At 45.0% G+C, this 17,656-nt stretch overlaps 1 protein-coding gene across 7 annotated transcripts in view; it reads right to left on the bottom strand.

Annotated features, from left to right (window-relative positions):
- Positions 1-17,656, bottom strand: part of TMEM108 (transmembrane protein 108) — a 175,731-nt gene that overhangs the window by 16,219 nt on the left and 141,856 nt on the right. Inside the window, exon 1 of one of the 7 annotated variants that reach the window (XM_052795040.1) lies at positions 2,395-2,826. The exons of the other annotated variants lie outside the window; for them this stretch is intronic. Coding sequence (XP_052651000.1) covers positions 2,395-2,407 — 13 coding nt within the window. The 5' untranslated portion in view covers positions 2,408-2,826. Of the gene's footprint in view, positions 1-2,394; positions 2,827-17,656 lie in introns of those variants that run through there. 7 annotated transcript variants of the gene reach the window in all.

The raw sequence follows: 17,656 nt of genomic DNA on the forward strand, positions 1-17,656 counted from the left end.
GGTCAGTTCACACCATTAAGTTTTTTCATAAGGGGCCATTTCTAAGGTGTAGGAGCTTATGCTCAGAAGGGGTCAAACTGGTTGGACTTTTAAATGCTGTGTGTCAAATTCCCAATTTTGGAGTCTAATTTTATGACTACATTAAAATCATTCAACCCTAATGAGAAGGCTGATTGACCTGACATCTCTGTGGCATGAACTGTGTCATCCTGTGGTCCTGTGTAGTGCACCAAGAAGTGAATATTTAGTGCAAAATGAATTAACTCAAGGATGAAGCACAGCAGAGTGACAGCAGAGTGTACACAGAGGGTGCTGATGTGCATTTAGCCATAAAAACTCCTTCCTGACAACATGGTGCGATGGTTCAAATCTCAACAGGATCTCCCTGCAGTGATTCTTCCCATCGTACACTCACATGAGAAGTCTAGAAACAGCGTGTACAGTTGTGTACGTGAAGAAAATGAAGGAGTTCATTTACAGCAATGTTTTAAAAGACTGCGGTTGATGTCCTCAGCTAGTCTCAGCAAAGTCTGGGATTAGGAATATTTTGCTTTCCCAGACTATGAGATCTGCAGGGTCCTACCATTTGGGAACGTCCTCACGACCCTCTTATTTGCATGCAGGAGGCAGAACTGCCGCTCTCCAAACCAGAAAAACAAAGGGATTCAGGGGCCAGCAGCTGACGTTCTTTGACTGTTTTATCCCAGGACCTTGGGACCCCCTGCTAGGAGCCAGGGTCCTGGCAGAGGACAACATGAAAAGGCTTCACTTAGGAGTTAATACCGCCTGCTGCTGCACGGGACACTTCATGAGCACTTCGAGAACAGCCTTTTTGCATGACATGGCAGAGCAGGCATGTGGCTGTTGAGTCAGCTCACGCGTTCAGCCTCCCTGGGGCACCCCCTTTAAACAACACAAACTTACATAACTTCTGATCTAAAGCCCGTGGAAAGGTTCCCAATGACTTTAGCGGGCTTTGGACCAAGTCCTAATTGCCAGAGATACAGTGGAAACTTTTGAGCTGCACATTCACGTTCTCTGCAGCAAAGGAATATGCACAATGAGCTCAGTCTGGCGTTTGACCCCTTCTGGCCTCTACTACCTTGGACCTTGCAGCAAGACAAATAGAGCTGCCCTGAGCAGTACTTGGCAAACACTTTTGCTCTAGGAAGCCAGGAAGAGCTTTTTGTGCAGAGGCCTACTGCTGGACTCATTGTTTCAGACTGCCATGGGCAGGGGAAGCAAAGGGAGCGTCCTACGAAGGACCCCTTATCTACAGACCCAGGGCTTGGGTGCACATGGGCACTGTACGTGATGCTGAAGCCTCTCCATGCTTCTAACAGTTGTGACTTACTAATAGTGAGAGAAGGTTGTGCAAAACCAGTTCAAAGCAACAGCTTTCGTTATTGTTGTAACAAAAGCTTTCTTCACGACACTATTAACTTCTCATGTGTCTCTCAGCAAACCTAAAACGTTACAGGGAGCAAAATGAATCTTTAATAGATGGAAACTGTGCAGAAAGTATATATTACTACTTTTGTTACGGTCATTTCTTTGTAATCTGTCAAAGCAATATGATTGTCACTCATAACAAAGCAGCCTTTGTACAAACAAAGAGTTAAGCAAATTTCATCTCTGTGATTGGTGGCAGAACTGAGAGAAGAATTAGGTTACTCTGCATAGAAAATTTCTCCTCCCTGCCTGTCCATCAGTGGCTGTCACGCCAGAACTCCCAGATATTAACTTACAAGTTACTGTCTGTTTTCCCTTGTAAGTATTAGGCAGGGTGATCAACCCCAACTTCAATACACAAGGTATTTGGTAAAATGCAGGGAATGAGACACATTGAGTAACAGCTCTATTTGCAGTAACATAAAACAGCATCAGCAGAAGCTCTGGAAATCACATGTACAAACACAAATTAAGCAGTACTCGCTGACACTCCCTGTGCAACAACAGTAACGGTAGCTACAGTTTTCATGTGGCAAGATGTCCCGGTCCTTTAACGATATAAAAACCTTGCAGAACACTATTATTGCCTCTAAGATGCACTTCCATCACAGACTTCAAGAGAGCGAGCCTGTGAATCAAAATTCATTTCTGGTCCTCCAGGGAGTTAAACAATGGGTGAGACAAATAGGACAGCGTTGTGTAGGCACAGAGCAGGCAGCTCGCAATCCATTCTCACACTGCACTAGAGACTCACAGACACTATGGGAATAGGTGCCGTAGAAATGCTTCAGATCCCCGATTCAGCTAAATATATACAGACATCCAAGCTGTTGAACCTTGTGAAAAGGCTTACTGACAATCTAGGACAACAGTAATTACTGAGAGGAGGGTAATAACAAGAAGGAGCCTGACTCTAGCTGCTTGTTCAAGGTAATCACTTACCTGAAAATATCATTTGGACTTGTCAGCAGACATCCTCACCTGCTCCCATCACACAGATTTGGAAGCTTCATCCCTCAGTAGAAAAAGGAAAAATGCATCTTCTCCCTAACGAGGCAGCTGCTCGCAAGAGTTGCTGTTATTGTTGGAACTGGTTTGGAGGAATGAGGACAGAGACAGCCCAGGCAGGCGTGTCTTGCAGGGCTGTGCAGCGAGAGGGCTCACTCCTTTATGGAGTACCTTTGCAACTGCAAGGCAAGATTACTTACTGAGCCAGTCCCCCTCTCTGCCAGCAGATCGAAGGGCTGCTTGGTATTCCAGCTTGGTTTCCCATCAAGTCCAGATACAGTTTGTCTGACACGGGTCTATTCAGATGCCAGAGGATTGCTGGCAGTTCTCGTTTTCTGGGAACAAAACAGCAACAAGCACCCCAGCTGCACGCCCTTGTGAGGCTGTTCAGTCCCTGTTTCAAGGCAGAGTGCCCTCCCTCCGATGCAGCGTTAGGCTTTTGTGTGTGTATGGATTTTACAGATCTACCTCCTGCCTCTGTACCTCCACCAGACTTTCCACTTCATTCAATTATGTCTAATGATATTAATATTCCTGTCAGAGGAAAATACGGGGAATGAAATAGCGATCTTCTTCTCTCCTTCTCCTTCCGTGGCATCGAAATGCATGTTCTATATTTTATTTTTTCACTCCTCAGTGGTGACTGGGCAATTTCTACTTTGTAACCATAAAGAAGTCCACAGATCCTGGGATTCCTAGAGTCATAATCCTGCCTCCCTTCTTCCATTTCTTCTTTTTTTCTGTTTTTCTCTCTGGCACAGCTGGGTGTCTGGAAGAACACACTGCCCGAAGAGCACAAAAATGTGCCCTGTGCAGCCAGCTACCAATCCCTCAAAAGGCCCAGGGAAATGTTAAGAGAGCAACAAGTTGGGGGCTTCTTGAGAGCAGCGTAGGAATCCCCCAGGAGTCAGAGGGCAATCCCCATGACTCAGTCTTTGATTCAGAGTCTTTGTTGTATCCAGGGCTGCTGCAACAACCCGAGCAGTTAGTTTGTTATATGGGCTCCTCACAAAATTAATTCCTAATATTTTGCTAGAGAGAAAAGCCAGATCCTTCTTCTCTCTCACCATACCAGGTGAGAAGATCCTCTTTTTTTCAGGCCTTGGATACAAGCACGTTGCAGCCAGACTTCTTTTTTGACACTGTGGCCAAATCAGAAAGGAACGATGCTGTGACAACAGGTTTGGGATTCGGCAGCACTAACAGCTACAGGGCCTCCGACAGTGACCCCAGTGCTGATTTTCGGGGACTGAAGTCCCTATCAGGAAGGCTAGGCAGGTGCACATATTATATCACAAGTACATTTTACCCGTAGTTACACAAGCTCTGTTTTCACAGCCATGATCATTTCATGGAGGACATGGAAAGGCAGAGTACAAATAATAATCTTAGATCTGTTTTTGCATTTTTGCGCTCTCATGCTGATGCTCTTTTTCTCCCTGCCATTTGCAGTTCACTTTTCACCCTTACTGTTTCCAGTCTGAAGGTTTTTCTAAATAAAGATATTTAGTGCATTATATAAAAAAAAAAAATTGGTCCTTACAAATACCAGCTTGTTTAGCAGTTTCTAGAACTCTGGGCTGATTAAGAACTTGCTGCTGAAAAAATGATTTAGCATGGAGCTGCAGCTGGCGTAACAAGAGAACCATGCCACGTATTTTAACCTTTGCTGGAGGATTCGCCACATCTGTAAGTAGTAACTCACCACAGATTTCTTCCCTGTGTGCTGTCATGGATGGAAACATACGGCTCAAAACTGCAGAGACCGTCATTTGGAATTTCAGATGAAAACTCTTTATAAGGACAGAGGCTCTGTGCATCCCCTTGTCCAAAAACACATGGAACAAACCAAAAATAATTTTAAAAGCACATGAGTGTGTCTTGGTCTGACAGCTCCCCCCTCACACAAAGCTTGTCCAGACCCAGCTTTGCGAAAGCACATCCCTTCCTTTCCAGCCTTTACTTGGCAGCAGTTTTTGTTGGCAGGATGCTGTTGCCAAGGGAGACAGAAAGGATGTGCAGCTGGCTTTTCTTTCACCTGCACTTAGTGCTGCTGATCCTATTTATGTTACTGCAGAACCTTTGGCTTCTAAGAGACCTACCATCAATGTCACCGGACCTTTTGAAGAGTTTTGACAATGACACAAATAGCTGTGGCCTCTGATGGAAAGCTTAAAATAGGATCTTGCCAAAGAGAGGATGTAGTTGGTGTCATGGATGCTGACTCAAGCAAGGGTATCCATTTCACAAGCAGCAATAAGAAGGGGAAAAGGAGGATTCAAAGCCATCTTAAAAAGGTTTCTGACAACTCCCCAAAACAGTGAGTAACTTCAGATACGCAAAAGTTACATGCTTAGTCTAAGGTAGCTGTGGCTCTGGCAGGCAATCCACCCATCCACAGGTCAACTAGTACCCCAGCGAGGCTCCTCTCTTGCCATTAGCAAAAGAGGTCACATAGAGGATGATGAGCTTTAACTAGATGTCCAGCTTTCAGGTGATGAATATTAGGTGAGATGAATCCCACCTCGTATCCCTCTCTCTATTTAGGTGGCATCATCATAAAGCAAACCAAGGATTTGTTTAGTAAAGTAAAGGGATAAAGAAAAGTGATGTTTGAAAAGGTGAAATGTAGTCTCTGTATTGCGATACTTTCCAGGAGAGGAAATCCCACTGCTTTGGAGATTCAGAACCAGTTGCTACCGAACACCAGACAACAAGCCTTAGAGAGCAACGCTTCACTGCCGTGAAGAGTGGACTAGAGCAGGGCCTGGCAGCCTTTCCGTGGTAATGCATTAGGAAGCATTTCTCTTTACCATATTAGAGGGTAAGTGGGCAAGCACTAATTCAGCTGAAGCTAGGAGCTGCTGCCTCCTAAAGAAACAGCAGGCTACCCATCATCTGCGCCTGACCCCTGCAAAGCAAGATGTCTGGCGCCTGCTGAACTGGAAAGTGTCAGGTAGCATGAGGAAGTAGGAGCTGCTTCTTCATGCATAAGCCTTTTTCCAAAAAATCACAGCTCCTAGACCTGCTGCACTCCTTTCAAAATCCTCCCACTTGCAGTTGGAGTTAACCAAGTCAGAGGCTTTTGATTCCAGCACCAGATGATATGTCTTTTCCAAACCTAATTTCTTCAGGACTAAGCCTCCAGCTCTAAGTAATTTACACCGACTTACCTATCAATCAAGGACACTTATTCTAGACTCAGAATACTCCTTCATTACAGCACAGTCATTTTTAGCTTGTCTTTTCTAAGGAAACATTTATAGGAACAAGTTGTCTATTCCTCTGTCTGTCTTTCCCAGTAACTTCTGATTCATGGCTGATTTCAAATATTGTAACACACTGTATGACAACTGGCAAGGAGGCAGAGCAGAGCACCCTACTTGTATATCTCTCTGCTTCGACGATGCAGACCTGTTTTCTCTACTTGCAAAAAGGTACAGAAAATGTTGATACTGCAGGCCGGAAGGTATGTTACAGTTATGCATAGGCTGACTAACTTCTACAAACCCTGCAGGTATTTCAGTCATTTCATCTGTTCACTGAAAGTAATTTGGATGATCGATTACTTATGCCCCCTTCAAATAGATTATTACCTCCAAGTGCCTGGTTATCCTTGTGCTTGATCTCCAATGAGGGCTTGTAATGAGGAGCTTGTACTGATTTGTTATGTGAGCAAGTAACACACAATTAGAAAGTAACTATTTTATTTACCTGCAGCAAAGCTTTACTCTGATTTTTTGGCCATTGCCCAGCTGAAGGAAAAGGGACACTGTGCCTCCAAGTGAGTAAATGGCGGGGGGTGTGTGTGTGTGCAGTTATTCACCATCTCATTTTATCATCTGGGCAAGTGAGAACCAAACGAGGTCAGGATCAAGGGAGTCAGCATTTCCAGTATGGGGGACTGGCTACTGGTTTGGGGGTACAAAGGGTCAGAACTGAATGGGATAATTCCCAAGGTGGACTTGGGCTATAAAAAGCAGTGAGTTTCCATGTCCAGATTTTCTCCTGTGAGCACAGCCCGAGGAGGTAAGGTTACATATAAATCAGCCAGAAAGGCTGTAACGTGCTGCTCTTATTATCTACTGGATTATACAGGGCTAGCAAAGCCTCGGGAGTGGATGTAAGGTTGCTAGGGAAAGAAGTGAGCTGTTAGTTTTCATTTCTGTTCATCCTTCCTACAGACTAGCGACAGCTTTCATTTGGCTTCTGGAACAAAAGTTTGTATTGCCTCTTAGCTGTCCTAAGTTGAATGTGGCTTCAGCTAAGGCTGATTTCAGAATAACCTGGATGTTTATCATGGCCCAGCTGCACTGAGCCACATGGGTGCTCCGTGAGCTGCTCTTCAAGGAGATCTGCTGATGGGCGCCAGCGAAGGCCCTCCACAGCCTGCAAAAAATGGAGGTACATGCCTGAAACTCAAGAGTGTCAGGAGTGCATGTTGCATTAGGACATACAAAGATAAAAGGGAAAGATCAAATTCCCTTCTTGAAAATATCAGCTGCTCACTGCAGAGATGAAGAAAGGGGTTTTTGCTCCATTAGGTGAATTGCAAGATTGCACAGGTATTGAGCTATGGATTTTTTGCCATCCTTTGAAGCTGGGTATTGGTCTGGAAGGAATGGTGGTCCAACTTGGTGTCGTAAATTGTATGTTCTTCTAAGTAAGGTGACAGCAGTAGCTGGATATAATTTCTGCTAATGAGAGCGGGACTCTGCTACTTACATTTCACTCAGTGTTACTGCTCCTGAATTAGATTCAAGAGGTGGAGATATGTAATATCATACACAAAGAACATAAGGGTGAGATGACATGGTGATACAGCGGTACTTGATTAGTCAGGGGATCAGTAATTCAAGTGGAAATACATATGAAGTTAGGAAGAGGATCTCACTTTATAGAAATATGTTTTATCAACTCTGCCGTTCATTCACTTCTGCAATCATATTTCTTATTCAGCACGAATGCAGTTACACAACAAAGTAAAATGTTTCACCTCTCTGTGTGGATGGTCTCTTTTTACATGTAAATTTGCATTTTTTTTAAAAAATTCTGCTACCAATATGTGTGCGCTACTTCGGAATGTTATTTCAAACATCTGTTGGTCTTGCCTTTTCATAAGAACACATTGCATATATGAAACATCATTTACATTCAATGGTTTAAGTGTTTATAGTGGACTTAGGTCATTAGAGTTTCATCCTGCCTTAAACATGACAGGCTGGCACTGTCATATGTGCTTCTTTGCACCATCAACATAGAATCACTGTTTGGAATAATAGTAATAATGATGAGCATAACCCCTATCGCAGCATGATTTGCACAGTACTTTACAAATAAGATATTTTATTTGTCTCTGCTTTCTGGTTAAACCTGCCACTACTTACATTCAGGAGAGAATCTACTTCACCCATTCCTGAAATGTCATCACCTCCACACTTAATTTTATTTTGGAAGGGAATTGGACTGACAACCCTAACAACTTCTGATTATTCACAGAACAGCCCTTGTGAAGGGATTAAATGTACCGGCTTTTCCGTGTTGCCCTGTCAGCACACAGCCCTTCAGGGATCTTCTCTTGATGTGAAAGTTAGCTCAGCCTCAATGTTCATTCATCCTTGACTTCTGTTTCGTTAATACCAGTTATGTTGTTGGTGATACGACGTGGGCATCTTATCTCTCTCCTTCCCCCTCCAGCAGCTACACTGGGAGCCTCATTTTATTTCAGTCAGGCTGAAATACTACAGTTCCCCAAGCATGGTACTTACTCCTCAGCTACTGCTGGTGGGGGCTGGAGTCAGCAGGCAAACCGGAGAGTGGCTGTTCTTCTGCCTCTCCCCGCACCACCTCCCCTCCAGGAGCACAGTGGCTATGCAGTGCTGCACAGCAACCCCGGATGGCTACCGAGAGCGAGCACCAAGCGCTCGGACACCCTGCCCGTACAGTAAACGTGCAGCCCGGTGTGCCCTGCTGAGAAAGTGTGGCGGGAGCAAAGTCCTGAGGTGCTTGTCCTAATGCTTTGCTGTGTGATGTGTCTCTAGCCCTGGGATCCGACCGCTCTGCTCTTGAAGGCTATTGATTTTTTTCCTGGTGGAAGTGCAGAAATGCCAGCTGTGTAAGGGGAACATTCGATTTCTGGTAGTTGCAGTGCCTGCCTCAGTGGTAGCGCCTGGCATCACCGCACTGCCCTTAGTATGTGTGACTGCCTGGGTCCCAGGGAGGGCTTGAGATTTCCTGATGCATCGGCAACCAACTTCAAACACAGCTGTGGGTTGTTGCCTCAGAAACAACGCAAGTGCAAACGTACCCAGTGGTGCATTTGAAAAGACAAATCCATCTCTGAAATAGCTAATAACGTGTTTTTACTGCTTACACTGCTCTGATCCAAGCTTTCCTTGGTCTGAACTTAATTTATTAATATACAAAACATAACCTTGAAACTAGGGCGCAGCAGAGCTAATGACAAAGAAAGAACTTTCTGTTCAAGCTCTTTGAATGAACTACAATTAAACATCACTCTGGGTCCTCAACAGACAGATGCTGGAAGAGCTGTGTGGCAGTCAGATGTTACATTCCCATGAAATGCAATAATAATACTGACATAAGTGTCTTGTTGTCACACTTTTGCCTTATTACATTTTCCCTTTCCTCTCTCTCTCTTTTTAAGCATTCTCAGCTGTCATTGTACCCAAGCAGTAAAATTATTCCCACAGTAAAGTGCAATATCGGAAAGCAATTCTGTTTGGATACAGAGCACTAAGTGTGGCATATCAGCGTTAAAGCTGCAGGAGAACATTAGTCTTTGCATTAACATTAACTACCATGGCTAAGAGAATATATTAGCAACAGCCTTAGTAAAGGTCAGGACACTGAGAGGAAGGAATATCAAGAAGCATTATACGAAGGACATAATTTTAAGATAAAGTGCTGAGTTTCAGGCCCATTCAATATGAGTTGAAAGGACTGGATGGAAATAAATAATGGAAGGCTTGCTTGAGGGACCAATTCCAAGACCATTGATAGCAGTGTCAGGAAAAGTCCACTGGGACATATGGTGGCTTCTGCTGCACCGGTGTAAATCCAGGACAACTCCTCTGCAATTAGTAAGATTATTCAGCATACAAATGACTGAGAAGAGAACATAGGAAACATTAGAGGAACGAGCAGAAGTAAAACATGGCTGTGAGCTCAAGACCAATGACCAAATGAGAAGTAGGAAATAATCTGAAGACTAATGGCCATTAAGAACTGGAAGGAGTAGTCAAAGGAACAGAGAAGCTCATCTTTTGTTCTCTTCAAATCTGGGTGCTGGGTGGGCCACCTGAAGCCATCACGACAGCTCAGCACAACCACTGCTTGGGTGCTTAATCCCCCCCCTTTACCTGCTTTGTTGGAAATCAGTGTTTCAGTCAAATAGGAGATTTAAATAAAACTCAAGTACTTGCATACCAAAGACATGAAAAACAGCTGCTTGGCCCAAGATTACTCACAAACAGTAACTCATATATAGTAGCTAAACACAAGTTATCTGGCACAAACCAAGGTCAGTGGCTGAAATGCCTAAGATAACAAGAAACCTGCCTAAGGTTGTATTTTGATGCAGTCAGAATCTGACTTCTCGTTTTGGGCTCTGCCTCAGCAAGGCACTGGAGCGAGAGCTGCTTCCATCTGATGTCGGTGGCATCACCCATGTGCCGGAAGCATCACACATGATCAACACTCTACTGAGCTGGGACCAGGGTGGGAGCAGGCAGATAAAGCAGAGGGAGCAGCAAAATCAACATGTACCTCTGCTGTTCCAGGCCTAAAGCGCAGAAGACTTTTGAGGGGATGTACAGCATGCAGCTCTTTTTGCAGATACATTACTCTCCCATTCTGCTGTGCTTATTTAGTGTATATCTATTCAAAAGTGCCCCTGCTGGGAGCTGTTCCTGCGTGCTCATTCACTGTCAATTACATTGCCAGAAACACAGCAGCACCTACAGCAACGTTTCTATTGCATTACAAATATTTCCTTAAGATGACCTTGGGTCCGAGGTATTTATCAGGAGAGAAATAAAACAAAAAGAGGAAAAAATGACACAGCAACAATTTGCAACAATTTGTTTGTGAAGGTGGTGTGATTTGAGCTTGCAAATTACAGGCAAACACTTTGTACTTGCTATGGCAATATAAAGCATCTCTTCCTCAGAGCTCCATGTCAACTTCTGCCTCTGTCTAAATTAATGCTTCCAATTAGTCCTGTTTTATTGCGCATCCATCACAGGAGATTCACTGTTAGGGCTTTGAACAATACAAATCCATATACTGGTAATTATGAAAAAATACATTTAGCAAGACACAAATGTTTCATATTTATCAGCAGTGCCTTGGGCGCTTTACAGGGTTTTTTTCTGACACATTTTTAATTTCTACAGTCAGATTCATCTTTGGGTTTAGTAACTAACTGAAGTCAAAGGCTGTATAACTTTTCGCACTGGGCTCAGGCTTGGCTACTTCATTTTTTCAGCGTGTCTCTTGAAAAATCATCTAGCTACCATGCATGTGTCCAAGGCAGTGACTGATCTTCCAAGCTACGTGGCACACACCATGTAAGGGGAAAAAAATATCCAGACTTTTTCCTTGAAATTACATCATATTACCTAACTTATCCAGTGCTGTTTCCAAACTTTCTCTCTTTTTATATGTAAAATCTTTGGCACATGTTAAAAATGTATGTGGAATAGCTTAGAAAGGACTGAAGAGATGGCAAAAGGGAAGAACGTACTTAAGGCACGGACCAAAATTACGGTTCCCTAATAAGCCTGTGGTTTTAAGAGACACATAACTGTCACAATAGTTATTTAACTGGGCTAAAACTTTTCAGGTTTGGAGTCAGTCCAGATGTGATATTTCCAGAAGACAGGAGGAGAAGCAGCAGTGGAAGGCTAAGCCCTGAACCGAAGCAGAGGACGTGCTCCTCTCCGCTGGCTCACCAGGCTCTCAGGAGCAGTGGGACATAAACACTCTTTCACCACTGGAGCAGCCGCTCTTGGCACAGCATGATAAAAAAGTGAATAAGATGACAACAATTCTTACGAGTTATTTTAAAAGTGATCCCTGAAAACAAAAGAAATGTTTATTTTTTAAAATGAAACATTATGTGGAATTGTTGGAAACCAAAACAACTGACACCAAGCTTTAATCTGAGCAGGAGATTTTCACTGATTCTTTATTGCCCAGTCACCTACAGAGTGGCCTGGAGGCATAGGGAGAGCACGACCTCCCCTCGACAAGACCCTTCTGATATAAGAGGACTGTCTGCGTAGCACTGACTTAACAGCTCTATCTCGCTGCCTATCACAGACCTTGCTGCGAGTGTGGGACAGGGAGGAGGATGAAGGGGCAAGGGTGCAGCTGGGAAGCTCTGCCTCTTGGTTTCTGGAAGAGCAGCCAAAGAGACATGCCCAAGGGCAGGCTGAGTCACTTCGCAGAGAGCTGCTCTGCTTCATTGCTGCTTGAAAGGGAAGCGTTTTAAATCTTGCTCCCTTGTGGCTTCAGAACAACAATGGTCTAGTGAGAAAGAGAGGGCATCACAAGCTCTGGGGCCAGGCCTCAGGTGCATGTAGCACCAGGGTTTTCCTACTTGCTGCCACACAGGGCCTGGGAGAAAAATCATGGGGAAATCTTAGCAGGGATGAAACCAGCAGGTTGCTGTAGAAATTGTTCTTTAAAATCCTTTAAGTTTTAGTAAAGATTCAGATCTTTTTCTACAACAGGCTAAAATTTGACCTGTGTGATTCCCCAGAGGCTTTTTAACTCCAGAGCGTGTTAATTTTCCACAAAAGATGGAGGTAAAGAGCCCATGGATCACAGCTCTCCAGCCACACGGATGGATGGATGGACGGACGGATGGATGGATGAAAAGGTTCATCTGGCTCTTCCTGCAGCAGGGTTTGTGGGGTGAGCAGGCCCCGCCTAGCCCTTCATTTTCGACTCCTGGCCGAGGCAACACGCACGCTTGACCATCTCGTAGGCACTTTAGAGCAACGGACCAGACCCTCAGCTCACGCGATTCGTCTCTCCCTACTGAAACCCAAAAAGCACTGCCAGCTTGGAGCCCTCCTGAGGCTGGCTCTGTACCTGGAAAGCTGCAAGGCTAAGTGCACTCTATTTTTTATGACACACTTAAAGCCAGCAGCGCAGACCAAACCTTCCAAAGCTCCAGCCTCATCACCGCAGCACAGTTCGTTAACAGGATCATGTCAGTGCGTGCTTCTTCCTACACCTCCCTCCTGAGACAGCGCTGTTGAGCTTCTAGCCTTAAACAAACACGCTGATTGCGAGGGGGAGGAGGAAAGGGAGGACAGAAGGGGAAGGGAGAAACGGAATAATATTTTTAGATGGTAGGACAAAATAACCAATTGTAATCTCCGTTTTAAAAAAAAACGAATCACCCATTCATTCATTCACAGGCATGAATATGATCAAACTCACCCTCCACAGAATAAGAGTTGCTGATGGCAGTTATGCAAATCCATTCCTAGCAGACTCCTGGCAGTGTACATTTACATGTCTTTCCATGATGTGTGTATGATTATGCTGAAGTCTTCTTGTCCAAAGATGAAATCTCCAGACTGACAAGCCATCCCTTCTGTGTCCCCACAGGTACAGGCACGCTACAGCAGCAGTTGTGGCGGAATAAGGCTGGGCATATCAGTATTATTTCTAATTAACATATACACATATATTTCTAGTTTGTTTTTTGTTCATGCTTTTATCAATAAACAGATTAGAAAAAAATGCAATCTTCTATAGTTTAGGTCTAGGCTCCTCTTCCAGTAAACATATCAAGGTCTTTCATTTGTTGGAAGTTAGAAAAAAACATGGAGACAGGCTGCCCAAGAAAGACAGTACCATGGGTCAGATGGAGCGTGCTGAGGTGGTCTGAAGTGTCCACACAGTGTGGTCTCCACTGGGACAGGAGATATAAGTCCAGACTTGCAAGGCTCCTTGTTAGTCTCTATTACAGACCTTGGGCAAAATCGTCTCATATGGAGGCATCATCTCGACATATGGCAAAATCTCCTACCACGTATGCACGGCATACAGCTTATGAAGATAAAATCCATTTAAAAGGAAGCCTGCTCATGCAAAGCGAAGCCACAATCACATTTGCTTAACTCTAAATGTATGTCACGACAACTGAAGCTTAGCTCAGGCATAAGGATTGACTGCTCTGACTCCACAAGCAGTAAAATCATCTTGAACTGAGTGGGTAAGAGCCCTGGTAGACACATCGACCTCAGCTAGACCCAGACGGCCTTGCTGAGGCACATGGCTGTTGGACCAAGCAGAGAATTGCATCAAGAGATGTCAGGGTGTATTGGTTTTGTGTGGCAAGGTTTTGGTAGCGGGTGGGGTTACAGGGGTGGCTTCTGTAAGAAGCTGCTGGAAGCTTCCCCTGTGTTCGACAGAGCCCATACCAGCCGGCTCTAAGACAGACCCGCCGCCGGCCAAGGCCGAGCCAATTAGCGATAGTGGTAACGCCTCTGTGATAACATTTTTAAGAAGGAAAAAAAAGTTGGGACGGCGGTATTCGGCAGCCAGAGAGAGGAGTGAGAACATGTAAGAGAAACAACCCTGCGGACACCAAGGTCAGTGAAGAAGGAGGGGGAGGAGATGCTCCAGGCGCCGGAGCAGAGATTCCCCTGCAGCCCGTGGTGAAGACCATGGTGAGGCAGGCTGTCCCCCTGCAGTCCATGGAGGTCCACGGTGGAGCAGATATCCACCTGCAGCCCGTGGAGGACCCCACGCCGGAGCAGGTGGGTTCCCGAAGGAGGCTGTGACCCTGTGGGAACCCCGCGCTGGAGCAGGCTCCTGGCAGGACCTGCGGATCTGTGGAGAGAGGAGCCCACAGAGCAGATTTTCTGGCAGGACTTGTGACCCCGTGGGGGGCCCACGCTGGAGCAGTCTGTGCCTGAAGGACTGCACACCGTGGAAAGGACCCATGCTGGAGCAGTTCGTGAAGAACTGCAGCCCATGGGAAGGACCCACGTTGGAGAAGTTCGTGGAGGACTGTCTCCCGTGGGTGGGACCCCACGCTGGAGCAGGGGAAGAGTGTGATGAGTCCTCCCCCTGAGGAGGATGAAGCGGCAGAAAATAATGTGTGATGAACTGACCGTAAACCCCATCCCCGTCCCCCTGTGCCGCTGGGGGGGTGGTAGAGAATCCGGGAGTGAAGTTGTGCCCGGGAAGAAGGGAGGGGTGGAGGGAAGGTGTTCTGAGATTTGGTTTTATTTCTCATTACCCTACTCCGGTTGATTTGTAATAAATCAAGTTAATTTTTCCCCAAACTGAGTCTGTTTTGCCCGTGACGGTAATTGGTGAGTGATCTCTCCTATCCTTATCTCGACCCACAAGCTCTTTGTTATATTTTCTCGCCCCTGTCCAGCTGAGAAGGAGGGGGAGTGATAGAACAGCTCTGGTGGGCACCTGGCATCCAGCCAGGGTTAACCCATCACACAGGGGATGGCTGGGCCATTTGGGGAGGCTTCTTGTGATGGTTTAGGAGTAGGAAACTCCTACTATTTCATAACCGCTGTTCATCTGCAGTTTGCCTGATACAGCACATGACAATCCGGTAACAGGCAGGGGCTGGAAAAATCCACTTTCTGTAAATACGCTATGGGTTTAAGGTGTTTTAACATGTCTGTTCGCTTTAACCATTTAGAGCTTACAGTGATTTTTCTTGGGTCAAGCAGCTTATTTGAAGATGAAGGGGCAGATTTGGTGGAATTTTATGTGGAATTTATGTGGAAATTCACACAAGGGCTCAGCTTGACAGAAAACAAAATTCCCCCAATGAAAAACTCAAGTCAAAGGCTGGTTCAAACCCACTCAATGGATTTATGTGACTGATCCCACAACATTTTGATGAGATGTAATCTACACTTGTGTTCCGGGTTTCTAAAAAATTAAAGTTTATCTCTCTCTACTGTCACCAACATGTCAAGTTGAAGCCCCTAACTGACCCTTAAATGGCAACATTAACTCTTTTAACTACCACTCTCTGGAATGCAGAAGGTATGAGACCCCTGCAGATAGCAGGTTTACAGCATTGCTCTAAGGAAGGAAAGGAAGAAAGAAAGACAAAGGAGATGCCCTAAGACAGGGAGAAGGGAGAAAGACAGAGGAAGGAAAAAGGGGAACAGAGAAAAATAGGAATGGAAAATGGAATAGTATGCATATTTTCTTACTGAGCAATACTGGATACAAGAAGTATGTCCAGAATAAATAATGTTATCTGCAAAGGTTAATTGCTATACACAGCCAAATCCTATTTCTGATCATTGCACAAACCTCCCATTGACATGGCTGAGATATTTACTCCATGCTGAATGCACATTATTTATACTTCAGCCCATGGGCATCAGAGCTGGAACTGGGCCTTTCACTCAGAATAAATCTGACATTCCTCCTTTTGACCTCTGTTTAACATTCTAGGAAAACCAAATTTCTTCATGAATATCTACAAAATGTGCCAAGATGAGTTCTGCCCTCGGACTAGCATTTCAGTGGGGCTGCGCTGCTGTATTTCAAAGCAAAATTTGGCCTTCGACTCTAATTGCTCCCAACTCTAGAAATATTGAATTGATTTTCTTCAGACATGAACTGTTTTCTCCTTCATCACTGAGGTCTATAAAACAAGCTGAGTTCAAATTTCCTAGCGTCAGCTGTTCTTGAGTTATGAGGGCAGAGGAGCTGCAACCGGAACAAATAGGAATAGCTGGTTTCTCTTCACGCCCGCATACCATAAAACAGCCAGGCTGATTTTGCTGAGAGTTCTCGAAATATTCACCTTTAGGCTGAGGCCAAGCCTGAAAAGTACACTGCCACCCCCCGAGGAACTTCCTTGAGAAAATTAGGAACAAGTGGGAAATGGGGTTAGCCTGGAAACTGAAATCGATCTGAAGCCATAACAGTGGTTTGTTTCCATAGGATTAATTAGCAATTCCCATGCCTCCGTTGTAAGAGCTTTGTAAGAGCCTACATGCTCCCGAGTGGGACTGTGGCTTTCTTCTTTCCTAAAAGAGACATTTTTGCTCTCAGCATCAGATAATCATAGACTATTTAGGGTAATTTTAATCTGTTTCTTATGTCTGGCAGACAGGAACCCTGCCATAATGACTACTGGGAATGTCTGCAAGACTTCACCCAGATCCTTGCTCACCACCTGCTTTGGCAGCCCCATCTTTCAAGTTCAGCCTTGCGGTCCAGACCACAGCCAGAACCGCGTGAGCAGGACTCCACGCTGCTGCTTGCAAAGCCTGCCCAGGGGTTTTATCATAATCTGATATATTTATGGCTTTCACATCGAGACACATCAATCGGATGAGGGGCCCTCACTGTGTTAGGCATTGTGGGGACATTGTAGTCATCCATCCATTCTCTGATGACCACTTGCACTCGTGCTTGTCTTCTGCAGCTTTGATAAGAGCAAATTAGATTTTTAAAAATTTGAGCCACTAGAAGCAAAAGCCCCAACTCCAAATGCTCATAATGGAGGGTTCAAGGAGGAATTGGGAGTTTGGTGCTTAAAAACCAACTTGCTTTGTTGCATATAAGATACACAGACTGACAATAAAAGCTGTTTTAGTTCTAGTTGTCCCTTTTTTGCTAAAAATTATTTGTGCTTGAAAACGTTCTGACCAGCCTAACTGTATGCACATCCTTAGCCAAAGGCAGTGGTTATGAAACACCGCTTACCTACCCCATTTTACATGTCATTCCCTGGGACAGGGAATCTCTAGTACAGCATGCAGCCACTGAGGACATCACGTGGGGCCACCATGTGAAAACATGTTATTACTCACTTGTCACGCTGTCAAAAGCTGCAACCACTCACTGCTCTAGTGAGCCATGAATGACTTCTTTTGCTCCTGATCAAGCTCTTCTGGCAAATACAGAAATACTGAGACAGAAATGCCCATATCTAGAAAGAGGGGATGCTAAGATGCTGAAACACGTTTTTTCAGGGGGTTTTGTGATCAAGGGCAAGCACTGTAGGCAGAAGACAGAAGTTTCTCAAGGACCCAGGTGTCTGCTCTGCCATTTTTGCTTCATGCTTCTACGACAGAAAGCTTGCATAGTCCTCCTGTGCCATCAGGATTCCCTGTCAGGTTCAGTCTTGCCCTGATGCTCTGATGATGATCAG

Source organism: Harpia harpyja, chromosome 1, assembly GCF_026419915.1.
Source record: "Harpia harpyja isolate bHarHar1 chromosome 1, bHarHar1 primary haplotype, whole genome shotgun sequence".
NCBI classification, from domain to species: Eukaryota; Metazoa; Chordata; class Aves; order Accipitriformes; family Accipitridae; genus Harpia; species Harpia harpyja.